The 19,036-nt window shown below is 39.3% G+C and overlaps 1 protein-coding gene across 1 annotated transcript; it reads right to left on the bottom strand.

Annotated features, from left to right (window-relative positions):
- Window positions 1-8,263: 8,263 nt before the first annotated feature.
- LOC308416866 (membrane-spanning 4-domains subfamily A member 6D-like) lies at window positions 8,264-18,809 on the bottom strand. The gene is made up of 7 exons (XM_080911956.1): window positions 18,712-18,809; window positions 17,240-17,402; window positions 15,930-16,064; window positions 14,709-14,765; window positions 11,816-12,025; window positions 9,856-9,957; window positions 8,264-9,104 (listed from the first exon to the last, which is right to left on the bottom strand). Exons 2-7 carry the CDS (start codon window positions 17,384-17,386, stop codon window positions 9,009-9,011), a joined length of 747 nt encoding a protein of 248 aa, XP_080768082.1. The 5' UTR covers window positions 17,387-17,402; window positions 18,712-18,809; the 3' UTR covers window positions 8,264-9,008.
- Window positions 18,810-19,036: the final 227 nt, after the last annotated feature.

The following is a 19,036-nucleotide window of genomic DNA, read 5'->3' as shown; positions in this document are numbered from 1 at the left end:
TAAAGAAAGAAATTGAGGAGGATCTCAGAAAATGGAAAGATCTCCCATGCTCATGGATTGGAAAAATCAACATCTTAAAAATGGCCATCCTACCAAAAGCAATCTACAGATTCAATGCAATCCCCATCAAAATTCCAACCCAGTTCTTCATGGAATTGGAAAGATCAATGTGCAATTTCATATGGAATAACAAAAGACCTAGAATAGCGAAATCCATCCTCAACAACAAAAAAACATCTGCGGGAATCACTTTCCCTGACCTCAAGCTATATTACAAGGCAATTGTGCTGAAAACTGCATGGTACTGGTACAGAAATAGGCATGTGGATCAATGGAATAGAATAGAAGATCCAGAAATGAGCCCTCATGTATATGGTCACCTGATTTTTGACAAAGGAGCAGTAAACATTCAATGGAAAAAGGACAGCCTATTCAACAAACGGTGCTGGTCCAACTGGCACTCAGCATGCAAAAGAATGAAAATAGACCCGTTCTTATCTCCTTGTACAAAGCTCAAGTGTAAGTGGATCAAAGATCTCCACATTAAACCAGATACACTGAAACTATTAGATGAGAAAGTAGGGAAAACCTTAGAGCATATAGGTACAGGAGAAAATTTCCTGAACAAAACACCAATGGCTCAAGCTCTAAGGTCAAAGATTAACAAATGGGACTTAATGAGATTGCAAACTTTCTGTAAGGCTAAAGACATCATCAAGAAAACAAAACGGCAAACAACAGAATGGGAAAAGATCCTTACCAACCCCACATCAGATAGAGGCCTAATATCCAAGGTGTACAAGGAACTCAAAAAGCTAGACACCAGAGAATCAAATAACCCTATTAAAAAATGGGGTACAGAGCTAAACAAAACGTTTTCAGTTGAGGAACACCGAATGGCCAAGAAACACCTGAGGAAGTGCTCAACATCCTTAGCCATCAGGGAAATGCAAATCAAAACAACCCTGAGATTCCACCTCACACCAGTCAGATTGGCCAAGATCCAAAACTCAGATGACAGCAGATGCTGGCGAGGCTGTGGAGAAAGAGGAACACTTCTCCACTTTTGGTGGGGTTGCAAGCTAATACAACCACTCTGGAAATCTGTCTGGCGATACCTCAGAAAATTGGATATAGTACTACCTGAAGACCTAGGTATTCCACTTCTGGGCATATACCCCAGACACACTTTAACACACAACAAAGATATATGCACCACAATGTTCATAGCGGCTCTATTTATAATAGCCAGAAGCTGGAAGGAACCCAGATGTCCTTCAGAAGATGAATGGATACAAAAATTGTGGTACATATACACAATAGAATACTACTCAGCCACCAGAAACAATGACTTAAACAAATTCTTAAGAAAATGGCTGCATCTAGAGAACATCATCTTGAGTGTGATAACCCAGTCACAAAAGAACAAACATAATATGCAGTCACTGATAGTGGGATGCTAACCCCAGAGGCTTGCACTCCCCCAGAAACAACTCACAGACTGTATGAAGTCCAAGAAATAAAGAAAACAAAAAAAATATACATATATTTACAAAACAAGAAGAATTTGACTGTTTCCATGTTGCGTTTTGTTTTGCATGTACTCTATGCTTATTTTAACAATTAGGTTTTTAATGCATACTGTCAAGCCCTTCAAAAAAATCAAGTACTGACTAAAAAAATATATTCACATGGTTTTATGTAAAAATTATTTCAATGTCTGAAAAAACCGTACTGACAAAAATGTATAATTTTAAGCAAAAGATGTTTAAAATTTGTACATTTATCTTTGTTTTGTAAAATAAAGTCGTTTAAAAAAAATGGGGTACAGAGCTAAACAAAACGTTTTCAGTTGAGGAACACCGAATGGCCAAGAAACACCTGAGGAAGTGCTCAACATCCTTAGCCACCAGGGAAATGCAAATCAAAACAACCCTGAGATTCCACCTCACACCAGTCAGATTGGCCAAGATCCAAAACTCAGATGACAGCAGATGCTGGCAAGGCTGCGGAGAAAGAGGAACACTTCTCCCCTGTTGGTGGGGTTGCAAGCTAATACAACCACTCTGGAAATCTGTCTGGCGACACCTCAGAAAATTGGACATAGTACTACCTGAAGACCCAGCTATTCTACTTCTGGGCATATACCCCAGACACACTTTAATACACAACAAAGATATATGCACCACAATGTTCATAGCGGCTCTATTTATAATAGCCAGAAGCTGGAAGGAACCCAGATGTCCTTCAGAAGATGAATGGATACAAAAATTGTGGTACATATACACAATGGAATACTACTCAGCCACCAGAAACGATGACTTAAACAAATTCTTAAGAAAATGGCTGCATCTAGAGAATATCATCCTGAGTGAGATAACTCAGTCACAAAAGAACAGACATAATATGCAGTCACTGATAGTGGGATGCTAACCCCAGAGGCTTGCACTCCCCCAGAAACATCTCATACAAACAGACTGTATGAAGTCCAGGAAATAAAGAAAACAAAAAAATATACATATATTTACAAAACAAGAAGACTTTGACTATTTCCATGTTGCGTTTTGTTTTGCATGTACTTTACGCTTATTGTAACTATTAGGTTTTCAATGCATACTGTCAAGCCCTTGAAAAAAATCAAGTACTGACTAAAAAAATATATTCACATGGTTTTATGTAAAAATTATTTCAATGTCTGAAAAAACAATACTGACAAAAATGTATAATTTTAAGCAAAAAAATGTTTAAAATCTGTACATTTATCTTTGTTTTGTAAAATAAAGTCGTTTAAAGAAATTTTAAAAAATCTAATGGAAGAGGAGGAGAGTCAGAACAAAGAAACATAATTCAAAACATACATATGTATACACACAAATGGCCCCAATATTTATGTGTTCAAATTCCCTCCTAGTTAGCTAAACAAAAATTAAAACAGCATCAAACTACCATTTTGGGGGAGGCCTAATAAAATTCCTGTGCTCTCAACAGTTAAGAGCACATACTCTTGCAGAAGGAATGAGTCATGCTTTCAGCAGGCATGGTGGGTAGCTCACAACAGTCTGTAACTCCAGCTCCAGGAAGACCTGCATTTCTGTGCGCACACTCACACACATACACAGAATTAAAAGTAAGTTAATTTCTCTACTGTCAGGTTTATAAGGATTATAAACTCTGGCAAGTCAGCATTGAAAGGAATAAAAGAGAAGATGGCATCATCTGGCACTGCTGTGAGAATTCACTCCAGTACAATCCTTGTGGAGGGCATTTTGGATTATCTAATAAAACTACATATCAATTAAAAAAAAATCTTCACTAACCCCACATCCTATAGAGGACTAATATCATTATATATATATATATATATATATATATATATATATATATATATATATATATATATATATATATTCAAGAAACTAACCATCAAACAAACAAATAACCCAATTTAAAAATGAGGTAGAACTAAACCTAGAATTGACTATTGAGGAATCTTGAATGGCTGAGAAGCACCTAAAGAAATGTTCACAGTCCTTAGTGATCAGAGAAATGCAAATAAAAATAAACCTGAGATTCCACCATGCACCAATCAGAATAGCCAAGATCAAAACCACAGTTGAGAACACATGTTGGAGAGAATGTGGAGAAAATGGAACACTCCTACATTGCTGGCGGGGTTTCAAGCTGGTGCAACCACTCTGAAAATCAATTTGAAAGTTCCTCAAAAAAATGAATGTATATCTACCTGAAGACCCATCAATACCACTTTTGGGAATATACCCAAAAGATGCCCCACCATACTACAGAGACACATGTTTCATTATGTCCATAGCATCCTTATTTGTGATAGCAAGAAGGTGGAAACAACCCAAATGCCCCATGATATAAGAATAGATACAGAAAGTGTGGTGCATCTACACAATGTAATACTACTCAGCTATTGAGAATGAGGACATCCTGAGTTTTGCTGACAAATAGATGGAACTAGAATATATCATTCTGAATGAGGTAACTGAGACCCAAGACAACATGCATAGTATGTTCTCACTAATAAGTAGTTAATAGCCAAAAAAAAAAAAAAAAAAAAAAAAAAAAGTACAGGATACCCAAGATACAGTCCACAGAACTCAAAAAGTTCAACAAGCAGGAGGGCCCAAGTGAGGACCCCTCAGTCCCACTAGGGAGTCGAAAGCAATCACAGGAGGGAGGAGGGAGGGACCTGGGAGGGAAAGGTAGTAGGGGCATAAAGGGAAACATGATCTGGTATTGAATGGGGGAAAAGACTGAAGCTCTAAGAAAGAATAGAAACAGGAAACCTTGGGAAGTAGAGCATTGGGAGGATTCTTCAGATTGCATCAGAGACCTGGGAGTTAAGAGATTCCCAAAGGAAGTCATCCTAGATGAAATGCCCTACCATTGAAAGAGAGGACTTGTAGAGCCTAACTCCAGCAGGAAGATGGGTTATCAAGTGAGGGATGGAGTTATATAGCAGTAAATATTAAAAATGGGTTTTGTTGTTATCAGCACTGTGGTCTCACTCCGATCTAGTTTAGAGCTGGGCACCCTGATGCTATCACGTGATTCATAAGCTACCCCTCTACTTGGTTCACTTCCCAGGTGGTTCATTTCACCCACCCTTGCTGCTCCAGTCTCGGGTGGCCTACAATCTCCCCAGAATGTTGTTATCATTCACTTTTCTCCTCCACATGGTACAAACATGAATCCACATCCATTAACTTATCAAACAGGTTTGTGTTAAATTCTCAATCCACAAACCTTCTACACAATAAGCTTACAAACAATGAACAAAAATATAAAATACCCATCTATATGAGATAAATAGACCCATAGAAACCCTTTAAAATATTCATAACAGCTTTATTTATGAAGAGATGAGCCGAGAAAAACTTTTACATCTGCTTCCATGTTGCCTTTTGACTCTCCTCCTCCTCTCCCTCTCTTCTGCTCCTCCAGACTCTTTCCCCACCAACCTCTCCACTGTCTAATAATGTATCATCTTAACATCAACCTACAGGCTATGGAGCACTCACAAGAAAAAAAAAGGACCTGTCATAACTGCCCTCTGAAAATCCCAACAAGCAGCTGAAAAAATCAGATGCAGATATTTGCACCTAACCAATCAACAGAAACTGTTGACCCCTGTGGTTGAATTAGGGAAAAACTAGAGGAAGCTGAGGAAGGGGGTAATCCTGTAGGAGGACCAGCAATCTTAATTAACCTGGACCCCTAAGATCTCTCAGACACTGGATCACCAACCAGACAGCATACAGCAGCTGATATGAGGCCCTCAACACATATGCAGCAGAGGACTGCCAGGTCTGGGTTTAGTCAGAGAACCTAACCCCCTAGAGACTGAAGGACCCAGGGAGTTTAGAGGTCTGGTTAGGGTTGGGACATCCTCATGGAGACAGGGGGCAGGGAGGAGGTATGGGATGTGGAACAGACAGAGGGTGGACCAGGAAGTAAATAAAATCTGGAGTATAAAAAACTAATAATCAGTAATAATAATAATGCACAGCCATAATTAAAAAAATACTTCTATGGGTTTAGAAACACGCCAGCTATTTTTTTAACTAGTCTTTAAAAGGTGAAATTTGATAACTTGGTTATTTCCTATCCCAAGTCCAAAAGAAATCACACCTCAATCAGATGCTGTGATTTATTTCCTTACATTGCCCATGCTATGGGCTGCAATTTCTCCCCAGATGTAACAGCAGCTAAGAGAGTCTAGGTAAGTCCCAACCTAAAGAACTTCTGGTGGTATTCTGGTGGCTTCTTGCTGTTTGAGGCCAATTGGCAGAGAGCCTCGTAGTTTCTTCCTGTTTGAACTGCTGTTGCCAAAGACTGAATGGTCTTTGTGAGTGGATGGAGCTACCCCTGATGATTCATATGAACTGAACTGCTGTTATCCTGACTACACAAATTGGATTCGCTTGAAAGAACTATTTCTAATCAGGTCCACAGTCTCCTTTGCCCTATTAACCTTTTCTTTCTGCCATGTCTTGTGAGTGGTGGGCAAGAACAGAGGTTAAAGCACTTAAGTACACTTATTAAAGGAAGGTTTTGAAAAATATAACTCACCAACTTCCAACTGAGAGTATGCTCATGTCTACAGGACATGTCTGAGTAGACATTTATTTTTGGTTTGCTGAAGTCGTGCTGTGCAGTACAAAATAAGGTTGTGGGGTAACTGATCCATTACGAGTGTGGAAGGAGGAGGAAAACTGTTTTGTTTTGTTTTGTTTTGTTTTAATTATGAGGTTTTCTAATGCCGATGTTATGATTTTTTAAAACAAAATTTCCAATGATACCACTGCTCAGTTGAGCACAACTGTGATTGTATAAATAAAGATGTCCAAGATTTTCTGGGCCACTTGCTTGAAAATCAAGATATGGTCAGTGTCTTTACTTTGGCCACTGCCCCTTCCCAGTCTCTGTACTTGAACCTTGCAGCTGGAGCTGGTCTCCAGCAAGAAAGAGTTAGAGGCTGGGAAGGAGGCTGGGAGGTAGGGGAGTGAGGGTAGAAGAGAGAATCATATCAAGGTTTCTGCTGCTGTGCCAAACATGGCCAAAAGCAACTTCAGGAAGAAAGGGTTAGTTTTAGCTTACAGTTGTAGTCCATTATGAAGGTAGGATGAGGAAGGTAACGGAAGCAGGAATCGAAACACAGGCTATGGAGAAATGCTGCTTAGTGGCTTTTTTCTTATGGCTTGCTCAGTCTGCTTTCTTATATACTATCCAGGATTACTTGGCCAGGAGTGACACTGTCCACCATGAACTAGGCCTTCCTACATCAATTGTCAATCAAGAAAGTGCTCCATAGACTTGCCCAGAGGCCAATCCAACAGAAACATTTTCTCAGTTGAGGTTTTGCTTCTCTGGTAACTCTTGATAGTGGTAAGTTAACAACAACAACCATTATAATAAAACCCAAACAAACAAACAGGACAGACATAGACAACATATAATGTGTAGGTATATAACACCGAATCTCATTAACCTGCATAACATTTGTTAATGTTTAAAATAACAAGTAAAAGCTAGAATTCACACTGGTAGAAGCAAGACTGGATCAAAGAGGAAGAGTACTCCAGACAGAATTCTTCCTGTTTCTAAGTTTCCCTGAGTATGATGCGTACATCTCAGCTCTACTAATTTATAGGATCATCCCAGTTCATTAAATCTCATATAATTTAAGCTACACAGTCAGAGGTCTATGTTACTCCATGATTGTATATAAAATTTGCAATCATGTGATTTGTGTCAGTTTAAATAGAGTTAATCAGGAAGCCATTAACAGACCTTTCATTGGTTTATATTCCCCAAACATAATACTGTTTGATTCCTCAGTGTTCATATTTGGCAGTTATAAAGTTTAGATCAAACATAGAAAATTCTAGATGTCATAAAGATAGGTGGCACCTTAAGAGTTGCAGGTATATGGGCATCTGTCATCATGTGCTCCTTTATGTGTGGCATCTCTCCACAGGTACTGGTAGATATATCCTCCACTGAACAGAACCTCTCTACACATGCTCCATCTCATGACTATGATAAGGTGGCACTTCACCTCTTTAACTTGATATAACATTGTAATGCACCAAACCTGCTCTTTGCCCACTCTACCATATACCAGGTCTGTTTTGGGGTGTAGTGTCTTATTTCATTTAAAAATAATAAATGCAGTGAATTTGTTGGTGTTGTCATTTCATTCTCTTTATGTACCTTTAAATATGATTAACCTTCAACTCAGAAAATGAAACATTCAATTTATCAAAATAAAATTAGCTAGAGGGCAGATAAAGAACTTGAAATCACAAAGTATCATTTCTGTGTACTCTGTCCTGAACAGGAAATCAGTGACATTTCATTGATAATGAAGAAATTTCTTAAAGAAGGATCCCTTTCCTCATCCTCTTTCTCCCTCCCCACACCTCTCCCCCTTCCTCCCTCCCTCTTCTCACACTTCTGCTCCCTTATCTACTCTTTCCCTGTTCCCTACATTTTGTGGGCAGAATAAATTAGACTTTATTCCAGACTGACATAGGATATATTCCCTGTACAATACAATCCCACGTTTACTGTTAAGTCCACTTCTCACTTTTGACGATGACCATTTTGACCCATTATCCTGTTAATTCTGCCGATCCCAGAATCAAATATCCCAACTGGTACCCAGACAGTGTTGATAAATATTGAATACTCATTCGGATTCAGTTTAATTCACTTTAATCTTGAAGTCGTTTCTTCCAGCTTTGTAGATAGTATTTATAATAGGAAAAGAAATAAGAGAAATGCACATAAACACTAGGAAAAAGTAAAGAATACAGCTGTTTTTTTCTAAATCAGAAAGAAAAACGTCTTGATTTTTTTCATAGTAAACAATGGGTTTTTTTTAAGATTTTCTGTGAAACTTTGGTTGCACTTAGGTGGGAAGAAAAGTACTTCATCTTGACATGTCTATGTCAAGTGAGACCATGTGCTTAAATGCAAAAACAAAACTACACAAATGAAATATGGAATTACAGAGGGACTTTCTATGGAGGCCAATATCTTGTATACTCCTTGAGACTTTATAATAGGTGGCTTGTCTTTATGTACTTATGAATAAAATCAATGCCATAAAGTTCCTACCATATACACAGATTAAGATCTCAGGTACTAACCAGTATTTCCTGCAACCAAGTGCAAAGAATAAGAGGAAATGTTTTCCATTTGTCCCACTGTGACCCTATGAAACATTCTTCTAGTTTTTTGAGAAAATATCTGGGACTCTTTGACCACTACATAAATTGGATTTACAGGACTGTGCTTTGGCTGAAACAGAGTCAGGAGCAGGCTATTGAACCCAGCCAGTCAACATGTTTGTCATGGTTTCTGATTAGCCAACACACATATTTTAAGATATTTAGCATTGAAGTCACACAATAAATGGCTTTTCTAAGCCATGTTAAAGACTGATCTTCTGCTGAATAATTTCTACCTAATTCTTATGGAGTCAGTAGTTTCTCATATGCATGGTTACAAGGTGACTCTGACGATATATTGGATTTACTCTTGGAGTCCTGAGACAGGAAAATCACATTCTAGAAAAGAAAAAAATATATCAAGTTTACTCAGATTTAACTGAATAAATATGGAGCTATTTACCTCTACTTATGGATAAATAGATACAGTTATAAATAAAATTTCCTTCAAAGGCTTCTCTTTATTTATAGATTAGAACAGTACCCCATTAAGTTTCCAAAACTATTTTATGTTCATCATGTAGTAATCCCTCACAATATATAGTAAGAGTTTGGCTAGTGAAAAGTTTTCAGTGGGGCTAAGTTCTGTGTGACTTGATTTAACAACATTTTCTTAGTATCTTCAATGTAAGGAAGATATTTCAAGATCTCAAAGAGGGCTAACCACATTTAATTATGCAACTAGCCATTGCCAAGTTAAGACTATTAGAGACTAGTTGCTCTTAGAGAAGCTTTTCTGATTAGAAGGGAGGCAGCTGTGCTCTAGTTTGAGTGAACAGTATCCAGAAATCCCTGACTATAGGCAAACTCAGTCTACTGCCAAGAGATATAATTAACTTGCTCAAACATATAATTGCTTATTTGGGAATAAAACTAAAATATGTTTGATGTACAACAATGTCTTATCCAGGTATTCACCACCTATACTTCTGTCTCCTCTCTCCAATATCTACTGAGGTCCTTTACTATGAAATACTGTGTGATATATATTTCAGGATGACTGATTATTCAGGCTGATATTTTTAGGGGCATTGACAAATATATCCCAAGTAACGCCAGGCAAGTTTCAAGAGGCCTCTAGCATACTCACCCCAAAGAAATCAGAGCAACTCTGCTCCCACCACACCAAGGCAGTGAGGACAGCCAGGGCAAGCTCCAACACACTGCTGATCAGCATCAATGAAAAGATTCCCTAAATTCAGGAGAAGAGAGCTCAATGTGACTGAGTCAGTTGAAGCCCTCACACCTGGGTGGAAGGCAACTGTAGAGATAAAATTATTTCCACCATCAGAGACACCATCAAGAAGGGAAAGGATCTTCCCAAAACCTACAATTGGGCTAAAATTAATGTCTGGTCCCTTCTTCCATTGGTGGAAGTAAGTAAAGAGGACAAACTAAATCAACAAAGCCATTTTCTGCCACTTCTTACCCTTCTTGGGCATAGATCCTGACTACACTATTCACTCAACGAGGGAGCAGAGAGTAGTAGTAACCCCAGGTCAGAGTCAACAGCTCCTGCTGTTAACTCTTCTGCTGCTTAGTGTGAGGCTGGGCAAGTCTCTGCTTTTCTAGCTTGTCTGCTCTCTTGTCACATCTGTCACAAGAATTTCCTCTGCAGATTCTTGTGAGGCTTAGTAAGGGTCAGACTATGCAAGCTCTTTATAAAAGTAAACAATGATAGAACCTTCTTCTTTGGGATGCATTTGTTTTCTGTGATGGTAAAAAGGCAGGAAAGCAATTCAGTGTCTAAGTCTGTGACATTACAAATCAACTCAATGGTTCTAAGTAAAGAACACAGAGCTCATGACCTTTGCCCTGTGGTGTTCTTCCTCAAGACCACTGGATAGGAAGGAAGATGAGTGTCACACTGTAAACTCTTCATTTGTCTGTACACACACAGGTAGAAAAGAGATGGAACACGCCTCCATTACATAAACACTGTCCCAGCAAATACTCACCTGCCAGTCTCAGACTCTATCCCATAATGCCCTCATTCTTTGTGATCCACCCAGATTCCTGCCCAGTGCTTCAGGCTTCTAAAATCAGGCTTAGTTACTCCAGATGTTAATTTACTCACACTGTTATGCATCTAATGCAAATATTCTTTTTATTATTGTGGTTTTCGTAACTAAGAAGTCTCCATGGACCCAGCTCTATAAGGAACTGAGAAAGTCTGGAGTTGAGGAGAACTATCTGTTCCTCATACAGCTGTCTCTTACTCATCTGACTTTCATGGTTACAGGACAAGCAATGTGTTTCCAGTAAGATGAAGGTCTGTCTCCTCCCTGCCAGTTACTCCATTTCTCTGTATTTCTTTTCTCCTCATTTAACAAGGTCACCTCTTTGTGCTATAATGAAAGCAGCAGTGAGCTGGCCTCCACACAGGCTGGGTGCTCCTTGCTACTGTGATGACTGGAGGGAATAGATGCCCTGACTTGTCCCCAACCCCCGAATTTCCCACACTATTTCTCAACATGTGGCTGAGGTTTGCTCAGCTCACTTCATGCCTGTACCACATACATGCACCAGGGTTCATGCATTTCCTGATCATCTGCTTTCTGTTTTGTTGTTTGTTTTATTTTTTGTTTTGTTTTTCTGGTATGGTCGCTGCTCTTCACTCAACACCCCTTAAGCTAAGACTCGTGATCTGACAACCTCATTCTTTATGCTTCTAAAACTGCAGTATCATCTTAATTCTTAGGAAATAGGAGGTAGTCTTTATAATTTTATCATCTACTTAATTTGGTAATTTCCCACGAAATTTTGTTGTTACTACATGAACCCTCTGTGTTGAATTTCAACAATATCTTCATTCTTGCCTCTGCCTTCTGTGGCTCTGGCTTTATCCTAAATGCACAAGAAAAAATTAAAATAAAAGTGTCTATGAAAATGTCACAATGAAACCAATTACTTTATATGTTAGTTTTAAAACTAATAATTTAAAAACAAAATCAAAAAAGGGATGAATAGAGTTTTGACTCAGGGATCAGAAGGAATCAGCTGTCAAAAATATCTTTAAAACCTAGAATATTTTCTTTTGAAATACTTACAGTCAGGGCAGCTTTGTCTATGAAACAGTTCTTGTCAGATGGCTTAGGGCGAAAGAAATGATAATAATGTGGAGTTGTGGCTGGTTGTGTGGGAACCACCGTGCACTGCTCTAAGGCAGGCTCTAAAGCAGCCAGGCTGACAGAGAGGATAATGATGCCTGTGAGAGCAGAGAGGATACTCAGGATGCTCAGAGCTAGGCTGCTGTGAACCTGGAATGACAACACACATCACATGTACCTCCTATTCGCTACATTACAATAGGCCTGGCTGCTTATCTCTTTCAGGATCTAAAACTCCAATAATTTAGTCCTCTAGTGCCTACAAATATATAACCCAGAAGGTAAATTATGATTGGATAAGTAGAATCCCATGCCAGACAGCATTTCAAAGGCAGGGAAGAAAATATCGTCATTCTAACAGCTTCATCCATGACTGCAAATAGTATCTTGTGAGATAAGCCTGAAAAATCTTCAATAGAGTGTAGTCAAAGGTGGGGGCGAAGAACCCAAATTTTCTCTATGTACCAATACCTTCAGTGATATAGTTGGATCTGGAATGCCTCCACATCCCCCCCCCATAAAAAAAAAAAAAAAAACATGTGATGAAGTGGATGCTAGTGTGAAGTGGTAAAACCATTAGCAAGTGTAGCCTGATTGAAGATTTGTCATACCTTGTTTCCCAACATACTCTGCCTCTCTATGAGTTCCCAGGGAACAAATTCACACAGTCATGCATCACGTCTTCTTAAAATGTAAGCCCAAATAAAGTGTTCCTTTTCATAAGTTAATTCATCCCATGTGTTTGTTGCAGAAAAGTAAATCTGCCTTATACACTTAGAAACCTCCATGGAACCCTCAGGAACACACAGGAGTGGCAGGTAAAGTAGTTAATCTCCCCATCACTTGGCACACTACTTCTCTCTCAAAAACATACACCCCTAAAGATAAATGTGAGGACATGGTTTGTAGCATCAACCAGGCCCTGGAGTGTATATAACATTTGACTGGCTATGCTAAGGGTCCGGTACAGACAAAGTCTCCATCCTTTGCCAACACAGGACAAAGGATAATCCAATATGAATACAAACAGTGAGAGAAAGAAGGAGACCAGTTAAGACTGGAAGAATGTCAAGACCAGATATCCCTATACTTAGTGTCCCCAAGTACTCAGTTCCTCGGCGACTTCCTGCTGTCACCCCGGATCTCATGTCCACACCAGCCACAGTGTAGGAAGATAAATAAGCTGACCTCAGAAGCAGCTTTCTTTCTTCCTTGGTTTAAGAAATATGAGTATTGAGCTAAGACCTTTTATAAACATATGTATGAAGGTAACAGAGTATACCCAACTGTCATATAATAGAGTATGCTGTGGCCTAATAGGCTGCTTTTCATCTTCAGATTTAAATAGATCGCTTAGTTCTGATGCTTTGGAACACTAACGTGTCATACTCTTTAACATTTTGATCAATAATCAAAATTGGGATGCTGAAAGTGATTCCTGACAAAGGTGTCATAATTCATGTGTTATAGATCAAATGTGGAAGAATATTCCTCATGTGAAGATTTAACATGTTTTCTTAAATTATTTAGTGGGTGAGTTTATACAGCAAACTCGCAATTGATGTACCTTTTCTATTCACCTTTTTGTTCCACCACTGATAAATAAAATTTTAATGTTTTAAGACTTTTGTTGTTATGACAAAATACCTCATTTGATCAGCTTGAGGGAGTAATGAAATATTATGGCTCATGCCATGGATCAGGCCATGACCATGGAGAGTTGTAGAGGAATTTTAATCCAAAAATATGGATGCTTTGGAAAGGGATCACATCCAAAGACCAAGCTCTGTGTAAACCTACTTAAATGCAGACATGTCCTTAGTATACCCCTTTAAAGGTAAAATTAGTTCGTAGAGGAAAGCAGCATGTTTGAAAGTGATGACTAATTGAGAAGTAGACAAAGTGATGAATCAGAGAAAGATTTGACAGAAAGACTTAAAGAAAGGATACACCCAACAGTCATGAGAGCAGCACAAAAAAGAGAACCTATGTAAGAGCAATGGAGGGAGAGAGAGAGTCAAACAGGTGGGAGTTGGTGCAGTGAATGCAGTGCAATGGAGTTGAATTCATTCATGAGTTCATGCAGTTCAGTGCAGGTCAGCAGAGGCAGCTGAAACCAGAGAATAAGAAATATCCAGATTAGAACAAATTGACAAAGTCAGTTTGAGGCAAAGCAAAGCAATTCAGTTAGAAGCCAGATTGGATCAGCCAGCTTGCAGAGAAAGTCGAGCCAAAACAGCTGAGTTGAACTGGCCAGCCAGGATTCAGAACAAACTAGAAAAGATAAGCTTATTCAGCAGTCAGCTTCCAAGACAACAATTAGATCAGGTAAATAAAGGTTACATTTACAGAAAGGAGTTGGCAAAGCATAAAAGATTATATCACGGCCAATGAAAGACAAAGAGAAAAAAGGGTTTTTTTTTCCCTTTGCTTCCTTTTTAGACCATCTAAATCTTCATTTTATGGGATGAATAGTCCCAAAGGGGTGATTACTAATCTCTTAGATATGCCCTTAATGCAATGAAGTTGATGATACCAGAGCCTGTCATTTATAGACAGCATCATAAGGAAGCAGATTTTTTTTGCATAAGATTCTTGGTCACTAATTGTCAATATCATATAGGCTTTTATTTGGCAAACCAGGGTAAGAAGAACATACTGTGTACAGGATTACAGAGACTTCAGAGTGAGCTCCTAAGTCTAATAAATGGCTATTCTAAACTGACCTTCTAACTTTTAATATGGAGAAACTGGCTTAGAAGTGTTCTTGGCTTGGAAGTGTTCTCACTAAGTTCCATCCCCATAAGCTGTAGGTTATGGCTCTAGTACTCACCAGAGGCTTAGTCATCTTTTTCTCTGTGATAACAGACAGAATTCCAGAGATGGTGAACTGCTCAGGGAAGAGAAAAACGTCGTCAGGCCAGCATGCAAGTGTAGAATGGCTGCAGTGTTACTATCTGGGGCCTATGACACACGCCAGTGGGAAAAGCCCTGATAAAAACTGACCAGTGATTTAAGACACCTGTAGATGCATGTGAGCAATTCTGATTGACACGAGAATGCCACAGAGTGGAGAGTGAGAAATCTTGAACAAAAACAACTGCACAGCTTCATGTACAGGGTTCCTTCAATGGTGAAATGATGTTGGCAGTATGCATCTTCCATGTGATCTGACAGAATGGTACTTCCCTGCTCTCATCACCCACTCATTTGTCATCCTGGCCTCCATTAGATCTGCAAACTATCAAAGTTATCAAGTAAAGTCACCATTAGAAAACTGTAGAGGTCTAGATGAGGAAGTCAGGAGAGGAACAAGAAGGGACAACAACTAAGAGTTGTAGAATGGACCCTGGGACAAAAGAAACATTTTCATGAACAATGGATGAAGGTAATGTATTGCCTGACTAAAGCAGAAATAATTGACACAAGAGAAGAAAAGGTTGAGCTGTGAATGAATGAAAGGAAGAAATGTAGGAAGGGAAAAAACCTGTTGCTGCACTGTATATAGTAAGCAGATGGGAAGAGCCCCAGTGACAGGAAACCTCACTTGTGAGTGAGATTCATCCACATCAGGATAGAGGAGTGCTGTCCTCTGAGAAAGGTACCTGCATGACCTCCTGATACTGACATAGAGCAGTCACAGAGGAATACCCAATCTTTAACCCTGAGTGCCTCCAAAAAAGCCAGATTCTAAAAATGAAAGTGTTCCATCCAACGGTGTGGGCCACTGGGTGTCCCTGAACAATACAGAAAGCTCTAGATCATTTGTATCCCTCTCCCTAGACTTTTCCCTAAAGCCAGGAAGCCACTAAAGTCATCATAGCTCAAGAGTTGTGATGAAAATGTGAAATTCATAAGAAATGTTTATTTGGATTAGATGGGAAAATCTTCAGGATGACATAACTGCTGCCCTTGTACATTTAGACCTTCTCTCATGACAGACAGGAGATCAAGGTCTACCACTGACCTATTTTTCACTGTAGACATAAATGCAGCTAAGTGACAACTCCCTTCTCTGTCCTCCCCATCTTAGGCCCCACAGAAGTCTACTTACAAACAAAGTGCCTATAAATGGGTAGCCAGATTTTAACAGGAGAGAAAACACTGAGGTAAAATGTGGGGAGGAGGGAACAGATGCCAAAATGATTCCCAGACTCAGCACCATCACGGCACACATGATCTGGATTGCCTGTTGAAAGAAGATGGAAGGTTAAACCAGCAATGAGAAGAAGGACCTCTCCAATTTTCCCATGGTGCCCATGCTTTGTCATCCTCTACAACATCCCAGTGAGCACATGGGACACTGTACAAGCTCTCCAGTGAGAGAGTGTAGCTCAGTTTGGAGGAGATGTGGTTCTGCCAGAGCCTCTGGTCACCTTCAGATATTTCTGTCATGTTCATAACCCCTTCTGGCTTCTTCTGACTGGAGCTGTGCTTGAGTGCATAGTCAGAAAGTCTCCTGCTCCCTCTTGTGGGAAGAAGAGACATCTGAAACCCTCCTACAGTGCACTAGAATGTGGGAACCTAACTCCATATCACCCAGATCCCACAAAACACCACATAGGGCTAGCTTCTCTGGCCTGCTCCGTAGCACCTTCAACCAGAATGTCCAGTCTGGGGATCCCTTGCCTCTATAGTAAAAGAGAAATTTTATCTTCCTGACATCCTTCTTCACCTCACAGCTGTTGTAATTTTGATTAAACAAACTTACACATGCTTTGTTACATGTATTTCAAAGAAATCCGAAGGACTGTATGTGTGCCCAAGACAAGACCATCAGTTCCATTAAGTTCAGTGACTGGGTAACACAAAGGCCCATGTAGATAATGTTTCATATAAACAACAGTAACAAAACACCTCCATTGTTCCTCATGACACAAAATATGTTCTTTCTCATCTTCCCGTACCCAAATGTCCCTTTAGTATGCCCTGGATGAGCACACAGAAGCAAACCAATGGTCTTTTTGTATCATCTCTTCTCACTAAAGAGAAGAAGGATGTTCTGCATTCAGAGAGCACATAGAATGTAGCTATAAATGTTTTCAAATAAAATACTTAGCAAGTGCTCTCCAAAAAATACAAAAAAAAAAAAAAAAAAAAAAAAGAATTAAACAACAAAATCTCAGTGACTCATGGAATAATGTCATTGGATTACAGTCCAAGTTCATTAAAACAGGGGAAATATTTGCTAATTTGTGTAAAGTCTTAGAGATGTAAGCAGCTTGCCAAGAGGCTTTCATCAGTCTACAGATCACTCTACCAAAACTGAAGGCTTCTCCTGCCCCATATCTTTCTGTGTTCCTAGTACATAGAGCCTTATCCTCCACCCTCTGCCCACCCCAGCGTGTTCTGAGCAGGACTTACCACCATCATTTTGATCTCTGCCTTTAGATGTTTCTTCAGACTGTCTTGCCTCTGGTGGTTAGGCTGGGGTTTGTCTGTTTGGGGAAAGGTGATCCCATCTGATGAAATCACCATGACGGTCTCATTGGTCACTACTTGTGGAATCATGATGAAGCTCCCACGGCTAGAAGAGAAAATGGAGTCAGCTCTTACAAAGAACTACACATCTAGTTCTACTCAAAAATCTGTAGTTATGTGTACCTTTATGGATTTTTGACTTCAAGGGGAAAAACTAGAATAGATAAAAAAAAATTTAACCTAAGCCTTGGACTCAGAAAGATTTTTTTTCTATTTGACACAGAGTATTGTTTTAAGACAATGAATACATAGAGAACATAACAACAACTCCCAGTGGTCCCAGTGTGCAGAGCCAAATGCTCACATAAAACTTGTAAAATGGAACTATCAACACGGCTCAGCAGGTAAAAACACATGACTTCAAGCCTGAAGGTCCAAGTTCTATCTGCTAGACTCACAGAGCAGAGGAAGAAATCCATTGCAGGCTGTCTGTGAGCCACATATTTGCCTTGACACACATACACCTGCATGCATACACACATATACACACAAGTAACTGTAATAAAAAGACTTTAAAAGTGTAGGATTAATTTCCCAGCTACTACCATGCTTGAGTGCACTGGCCCTTATTTTGATGAATTTTACCCTCAAATTATTCTGCCGGTCTTGAGATAGAATTAAATTTTGATCTTTAATTTTCTCCAATTCATGTTACATATTATGCAGGCTACTGAGAACCATTTGTTCATTGTCTGTGTCTTGGTATTATTTTCAGCATACGCCGAGCATATTTCATCATATTTAAAACTCTCTCAGTAATTCTATTTATTAGTAAAGTCATATTCAAGATTAATTTCAGAGGTCAAATTTTATGTATGTATGAAAGTAATACACGGCTTTATAATGATACATACTTGATGCTAAATAAATATTTACATTTTCATTATTAACCAGTTGCCTACACACAGTTGGATGCTGGACCTCAGCTGTCTCTGACTCTGATTCCTCTCCCTATTTCCCCATCTGCCAGTGGCAGCATATGTCTGAGTTTCATCCGTGTGGAGAAGCAGCTGAATGCAATATGAGAAGTCCTAAGGCCAGAACTGTGCCCTTGATAGTTAGAAAGACCAAGTTGCCTGTGGAATTGGTTTCTGAGCTCCCATTGCTTCTCTTTCTGTTCCACTCTCAGCCCTTAGGCTGCCCAATTAGCGAATGGCTAAAAGCCTTTGCGGGTACACAAAGATCATGGAACCACGAACACCAGGACAGATGTAAAACCAATACCCCTTCCATTTGCCCATTTAGTTCAGAAGTGCCCCAGTGTCTTCATTGCTTTCATAAGCATTAGCAAATTCTTATAATGCAGTCCCAGAAATAGAGTGCTGTACAGAGAATTTCTCTCCAAGATCACCTACCTGAGCCTGCGTGCCTTGTCACCCAGTTACTTCCAGCTGAGCTCTCATGAACCCCAAGAACTTTAATTCTTGCTTGTCTCAGTCTAATCCTTAGTTCCTACTTGTAACTTCTGACTATCCCCAGCCCTTCCTTCTTCTGTGCCCACTGCACAGGAAGTGGTGCTTAGTCTGTGGCAATATAAGCCTTACTTCCTTTTTTTATAGACTTCCAGTAACCAGGAAAGAGACTAATTGGATGAGTCCTGGGAGACTTGTAGGTTACTTTCTCTTCCCACTGACATTTTTATCACTGGATTTTGTGTCTCTCTAATTATCCTAGATCTAG

The sequence above is a fragment of the Micromys minutus genome (assembly GCF_963924665.1).
Source record: "Micromys minutus genome assembly, chromosome: 2".
In the NCBI taxonomy this organism is placed as follows: Eukaryota; Metazoa; Chordata; class Mammalia; order Rodentia; family Muridae; genus Micromys; species Micromys minutus.
The sequence above is the reverse complement of the archived record's forward strand: the minus strand, read 5'-3'. Positions and strand labels throughout refer to the sequence as shown.

Bases quoted from the DNA above. Each gene is read 5' to 3' on its own strand.
- LOC308416866 (XM_080911956.1), bottom strand. From the start codon at position 17,386: ATGATTCCACAAGTAGTGACCAATGAGACCGTCATGGTGATTTCATCA. The intron at 16,065-17,239 runs GTAAGTCCTGCT...TTCTTTCAACAG, and splicing joins CAGAGATCAAAATGATGGTG to GCAATCCAGATCATGTGTGC. The intron at 12,026-14,708 runs GTGAGTACTAGA...TTGTCATTCCAG, and splicing joins AAAAGATGACTAAGCCTCTG to GTTCACAGCAGCCTAGCTCT.